The sequence below is a fragment of the Rissa tridactyla genome, chromosome 9 (assembly GCF_028500815.1).
Source record: "Rissa tridactyla isolate bRisTri1 chromosome 9, bRisTri1.patW.cur.20221130, whole genome shotgun sequence".
Taxonomy (NCBI): domain Eukaryota; kingdom Metazoa; phylum Chordata; class Aves; order Charadriiformes; family Laridae; genus Rissa; species Rissa tridactyla.
This window is the reverse complement of record NC_071474.1, coordinates 41,747,207-41,753,835: the sequence shown is the minus strand read 5'-3', so window position 1 is coordinate 41,753,835 and position 6,629 is coordinate 41,747,207. Positions and strand designations below refer to the sequence as shown.

Genomic DNA, 6,629 nt, shown 5'->3' with positions numbered 1-6,629 from the left:
ACCTGCCTCCTGGCCTTCCATTCCTGGAGGCTCCCAGATAGTCACAGCCTGAAAATGTTCCCGCATTCAACATGCAGAATCAAAAGGCAGTAAAACAGGTGGCGAAAAAATAGCTCTTCTTTTATACTTTGTGTTTTTAATTGAAGGGATTATAAAACACTTCGGGCATGCTGAGAAATCATGACTTTATTCCTAAATAAAAAGCTGTAGCTTTTTTTTTTTTTAAAATCCTTGTTCCTCCGCCTCCAACAGTGGTTATTATATGCGTGCATTTGCAGTGTAATAGAATCAGTATCATCTCTGTGTCGTATTACTGTTGCAATCCCCTAACATGCTGTTCCTTCCATCCCACATGAATCTGGTAATTACTGCTGAGGCGTGCCATGCGTACACCTCCCCTTCCTGGGCAGCGTCAGCAGTTACCACAAACACATTTCCTACGTTCTAGTAAACACGGGCCAAGCGGGACAGTGTATGCTGCCCCATGAGCCAATTCCAGGACATGATCCTTGCTCACCAGCAACCAAACACATCACTGAAACTCACGGACACGAAACAAACGTACGCTGTGAGATGAGAGGAAGATGCACTGGACTTACTTCTGCCTTCAGCGTGGGCTGTGCGTTGGAGGGAGCCCTGTGAGCGCTGGCTCCGCTGCGCAGGGCTGCTCAGGTGAGATGCGCTAAAGGTAGGTTTTGTAGCAACGTGTGCGCGCCTCCGTCTGTGTGTCAGTGTGGGCAGGTGCGTGTGAATATCCTCCCTTCAGAAAAGCAAAACAAAAAAATCAACCTGGGTCTACTTTTACCTTCTCTTTTTAGGCTTATGCCCCTAGACTGTGTTAGAAAGGTCTGAAAGTAAGATTTGGTATTTCTGTAGCTAGCTCAGTTTTGCTCCCCCAAAACCATATGCTAACATTTAAAGCAGAAAACAAGCAAAAAACCTTGTAGAAAAAAATCTGTCTGTTGGTGTATTGGTGTTGTAAAACCCCAGACCTGCTACATACATCTTGCCTGATCTTAACAATCTCTGCTCCGGAATTCAGCTGCATAAAGAGAGTTAGAAATGGAGCAGCTCTGAGTGCATTTCAGAATCCCAATCTTGATGAAATTCATGCAGCACCACACGAAAAGCATGTTCCAGTGTGGGATGCTCCTGCTTTTTCCACAACCTCTTCAAATTTTAGGTAGGGAAGTTGCAGCTGCTCCAATCCCAAATGCAAACTCCAGCACTATTGCTACCTGGCAGCGCTGCAAAGGCATCTGCGCTGGCTGCTGTAGCATGCTACCTTTTCCGATCTCAAAACCCTGTAAGAACAGAAAATAGATTCCTGCTGCTCCTAAAATGGGGGCTCTGATACTTAATGGCTAAAGAATAGCACAAGATGACAGTACCACTTTTGCCAAGTCCAGCGCTCTTTTGGCAGCAAACCTCTACACTCTAAAGACTAAGTGAAGTGTTTATAGTTCCCTATAAAAAACTGGTAATAATGCACCCTGCCATATTAGCACTTTAAAAATTCATTGTGGAGTGTCTTTTTATTTTCCCACTGTGAACCCAAAGTTTTACCTTATAGATAAAGATCAAGAGCAGCAATCCTTTCCCATCAAACAGATCTGTGCCCAGGGCATGGTGCTTAAGCGAGGTCACAATAACCCACATCCAACATTTTGTTCTTTCTAAATGCAGCCAAAGGCTATACCGTAACACAGCAATTTGGCAGCGGGGCCAGTCTAGCCAGTGTGAACGATCAGGTTAGATGTGGTCTTAGCTGCTCAGCACTCGGGTGGGCTTTCGGGAGCGTGGAGGTAGGGATGCAGGCACACGACTGCCGTTACCCGCCAGCCCAGTTTGGTGGAAGGGGATGAACTTCCCCGAACGTGTAGAAAACGCCAACGCGCTGGAGAGAGCTCGGCACGACAATGTGGGGAAAGGAGTTGCTGCAGCCGGCATGGGGGATAGACGCTGATGCCAGATCCGGGTTTTGCAGCACCCCTGCTCCGAGAGCCAGATTGTGCGTGTGCGGTGCGTGTGTGGTGTGCGGTGCGTGCGTGTATGTGGGGTGTGTGCGGTGTGTGTGCGCGCTTGCCGGATGGCTTCTGCCGAAGAAGCTGCTTGACTTGCTCTCGGTTTTGAGGGCACGGATTTAGGGACTCGGGGCTAAAAAAAAATCCTCCGGACCCAGGTAAATCCGCTTGTTACCTTATTCCACTCCCCGGCTCCGGGTCCCCGCGCTGTCCTGGGCGCGGCGCGGCCGCAGGTGCTGTCAGAGCGCTCCGGCGATGCGCAGCCGAGCCGAGAGCGGAGCCGGCTGCGAGAGCCACCGGGAGCCGGGGGGACGGAGCCGGGTGGGGGGAGACAGAAGGGGTGAGGGGGGCTGGGAAAAACGTGTCCCCCCCGCCCCCGGCGTGACGTCAGCGCGGCTCCGTGCGGGGCAGCCGGCAAAAGCCCCGCGCCGCGCCGCGCCCCGCGCAGAGCCGGAGCTGCCCGCGCTCCCGCAGCGGCGCCGCCGCCGCTCCTCGCCCCCCCCCCCCCCCCCGCCCGGCCCAACTTCCCCGCCGAGCCGCGGCCGGGACGGGACGGGACGGCGGCTCCTCGCCGGGCTCCTCCTGAGGCGTGAGACGGGCGATGCCTCTCGCCGCCGGGCGCCGGGACGCGGCGGCGGCGCTCGGCGGCGGCCCCTGCCCCTGCTGCCCCCTCGGGCGCCCCGAGAGCAGGTAGGAGCCGAGGAGCGCCGGGCGAGGGGAACGCGGTGCGGAGGCGCCCTGTTGCCGGGAGGGGGGCAGGGAGGGTTTGCCGTCATTTATTCTCCACCACCCGGGTTTAAATGCGGACGGGGAGCGGGAGCCGGGAGCGGGGGCTGCCCCGGGCCGGGCGGGGAGGGACCGCTCTGCCCCCGGCCGCCGAGGGGTCGGGCGGGGGCAGGCGCTGGGGACCCCGGTTTTCTGAGAGCTCCCCGACGGGGCTTCCCCCCACAGCAGCTCCGCAGGCGCTTTCCGAGAGGAACAGGAGGAGGGGGGGATTTCAGAGGAGTTTCGCAAAGGGCTGCCTTGCCGCCCCCCAGCCCCCAGCCTTGCAACCTGCTTTGCCCTCCCCTTGCAGCCTCCGCTCCTGGCCGTTTTCACTGGGGACTTCTTCTTTCTCTCCTTACCTGTCTCAAAAGGTTTGACTGTAGGTACTGAAGCGGGGATCGACGGCGCATAAAGATGCTGAAGGGTGTTTGGTTGCTCAGTTTGTTAACAGTGGCTGGGATCTCGCAGACAGAGAGTCGCAAACCTGCCAAAGACATTTGCAGCAAGAGCCGCTGCCCTTGTGAGGAGAAGGAGAACGTGCTGAACATTAATTGTGAAAACAAAGGATTTACAACCGTCAGCCTCCTCCTGCCGCCACCGTCCAAGATCTACCAGCTGTTCCTCAACGGGAACGCGCTGACCCGCCTGTTCCCCAATGAGTTCGTCAACTACTCCAATGCCGTGACCCTCCATTTGGGCAACAACGACATGCAGGAGATCCGCACAGGGGCCTTCAGCGGCCTCCGCACCCTCAAGAGGCTGCACCTCAATAACAACAAGCTGGAAGTGCTGAAGGAGGACACGTTCCTGGGCTTGGAGAGTCTGGAGTACTTGCAGGCCGATTATAACTACATCAGTGCCATTGAGGCGGGGGCCTTCAGCAAGCTAAACAAGCTCAAAGTGCTGATTCTCAATGACAACCTCCTGCTGTCCCTGCCCAGCAATGTCTTCCGCTTTGTGCTTCTCACTCACCTGGACCTGCGGGGCAACCGGCTGAAGATGATGCCTTTTGCTGGTGTTCTGGAGCACATCGGAGGCATCATGGAGATCCAGCTGGAGGAGAACCCTTGGAACTGCACCTGCGACTTACTGCCACTCAAGGCCTGGCTAGACACCATCACCGTGTTCGTGGGTGAGATAGTCTGCGAAACCCCCTTCAGGCTTCATGGGAAAGATGTGACCCAGCTCACCAGGCAAGATCTTTGCCCCAGGAAAAGCTCCAGTGATTCAAACCAGAGGGAAAAACACCCTGTCCTCTCAGACCCACACATCTCGAGGCTATCGCCCACAGCCAACTCTGCCATCAATCCTACCAGAGCGCCAAAAGCCAGCCGGCCACCCAAAACCAGGAACCGCCCCACACCCCGTGTCACTGTGTCGAAAGACAGACAAATATTCGGACCTATCATGGTTTACCAGACAAAGTCTCCTGTGCCCATCACCTGCCCAGCTGGCTGCATCTGTACTTCACAGAGCTCAGACAACGGCTTAAACGTGAACTGCCAAGAGAAAAAGATAAGTAACATCTCCGATCTCCACCCTAGGCCAACCAGTCCAAAGAAACTTTATCTTACCAGTAACTATCTGCAAGTCATTTATAGAACTGATCTCGTAGAGTACAGCTCTCTGGATTTGTTACACCTAGGAAATAACAGAATTGCAGTGATACAAGAAGGTGCCTTTAAAAACCTCACAAGTTTACGTAGACTTTATCTTAATGGCAACTACCTTGAGATTCTGTACCCATCTATGTTCGACGGGCTGCACAGCCTGCAATATCTCTACCTAGAGTACAATGTCATTAAGGAGATCCTGCCACGCACCTTTGATACTCTGAGTAATCTTCATCTGTTATTTCTTAATAACAACCTGCTCAGATCCTTGCCTGACAACGTCTTTGGCGGCACTTCCCTCACCAGACTCAACCTTAGAAACAACCATTTCTCACACCTGCCTGTGAGAGGAGTCTTGGACCAGCTCTCGGCGCTAATTCAGATAGACCTCCAGGAGAACCCTTGGGACTGCACATGTGACATCCTGGGGCTGAGGAACTGGATAGAGCAAGTCACTAACCAGAACAACCAGCAGTCAAATCCCCCTGTAGTTATCAATGAAGTCATATGCGAGTCTCCCACCAAGCACTCCGGAGAGCATCTGAAATTCCTGAGCAAAGAAGCCATCTGCCCAGAGAACCCCAACTTGTCAGATTCTTCTCTCCTCTCCATGAATACAGATATGCCCCATCTCCTTGGTGTCTCGCCCAGCTCCTACCCAGAAATACACACTGAAGTTCCGCTGTCTGTCTTAATTTTAGGCTTGCTGGTTGTGTTTATTTTGTCAGTCTGTTTTGGGGCAGGCCTGTTTGTCTTTGTCCTTAAGCGCCGGAAGGGGGTGCAAAGCATGCCCAGCAGTGCAAACAACTTAGATATAAGTTCATTTCAGCTCCAGTATGGGTCTTACAACACCGAGACCCATGATAAAACTGAAGGACATGTTTATAACTACATTCCCCCTCCTGTTGGACAGATGTGCCAAAACCCCATCTACATGCAAAAGGAAGGGGATCCAGTTGCCTATTACAGGAATCTCCATGAGTTTAGCTATAGCAATCTTGACCACAAAAAGGAAGACCCCACCAGTCTCGCATTTACAATCAGTGCAGCTGAATTACTGGAAAAGCAATCCTCGCCGAGGGAACCAGAGCTTCTGTATCAAAATATTGCAGAAAGGGTCAAGGAACTCCCCGCCGGAGGATTAGTTCATTATAACTTTTGCACCTTACCCAAAAGGCAGTTTGCCCCTTCATATGAATCAAGACGCCAAAACCAGGACAGGATAAATAAAACTGTTTTATATGGAACTCCCAGAAAATATTTTGCAGAACAGTCTAAACCCGAGCATCCTTTACTCCAAGGAAAGCTACAAACAGAACCAGACTACCTCGAAGTTCTGGAAAAACAAACTGCAATCAGTCAGCTGTGAGGGGGGAGGTGGGAGACAAAATTTTTAAATGAGCTCAGCATCACGTTTGATTGAGTCTGAACTCAGTGCTGATGTCATTTGTCGCATTCCCAACATTTCCACTTTTTAAATTAGAGAGGGAGTGAGAGAGAAATGGAACCCTTACAGCATAGCAGGGAGATGGTGTTGCTTTTGCAACGTTCCCTTTAAGTTATTTCTGTCTCTCTCTCCTTTTGACCCTTCTGTAGGAACTGTCACTGCAAATGTATGTTTCTGTAATAGATCTTGCATAATTCTTCTCTAATTGAAGGAAATGAGGAAGGGGGTCTTTTGAGTTTTCTGTTGGTTTTTTTTTTTCTTTTCATTTTAAAGTGGAAACTTATTGTATTATGTAGAAGATCTCCAAAGATCTTTTTTTCCTGGACTATGACTTTCTTTTGTAAATAATAATATACAGTACTGCTGTTTCAATTACCAAGTATAGCCACTGGGCGTCACTTTTTTGTGTTAAAGTGCCTTTGCACTTTAAGTACATTATTACTTAATTGTTGCTCTTAGCTTTGATAAATTGAACCTATTTTAATGTGTTGTATTTTTGAAATTAAAAAAAAAATTGTAAAATAGATCTGTATGTCAGCTGCATTAAATCAGAAGGTTTGATTTCTAGGAAAGGTGCCCTTCTTTAAATGAATCTAGTTCTAGGACCTTACAGACTCAAATGTAAATTATTGGGGTATTTTTTCCCTCTAGGTTTGTTTAGAGTGATTCACTGAGAGGATTTAGCAATGGACTAGAGGTTATCAAATGCCTCAGCTGGGAGTAACAGCTCATTAATAAAAGATGTTTAACATAATATCACAGTGAACTGAACAATTAATG

The 6,629-nt window shown here is 50.6% G+C and overlaps 1 protein-coding gene across 1 annotated transcript; it reads left to right on the top strand.

Moving 5' to 3' along the window:
- Positions 1-3,182: 3,182 nt before the first annotated feature.
- On the top strand, positions 3,183-5,989 carry SLITRK2 (SLIT and NTRK like family member 2). Its single transcript, XM_054214458.1, has one exon. The coding sequence runs from the start codon at positions 3,204-3,206 to the stop codon at positions 5,769-5,771; it is 2,568 nt and encodes an 855-aa protein (XP_054070433.1). The 5' UTR covers positions 3,183-3,203; the 3' UTR covers positions 5,772-5,989.
- The last annotated feature ends 640 nt before the right edge of the window (positions 5,990-6,629 follow it).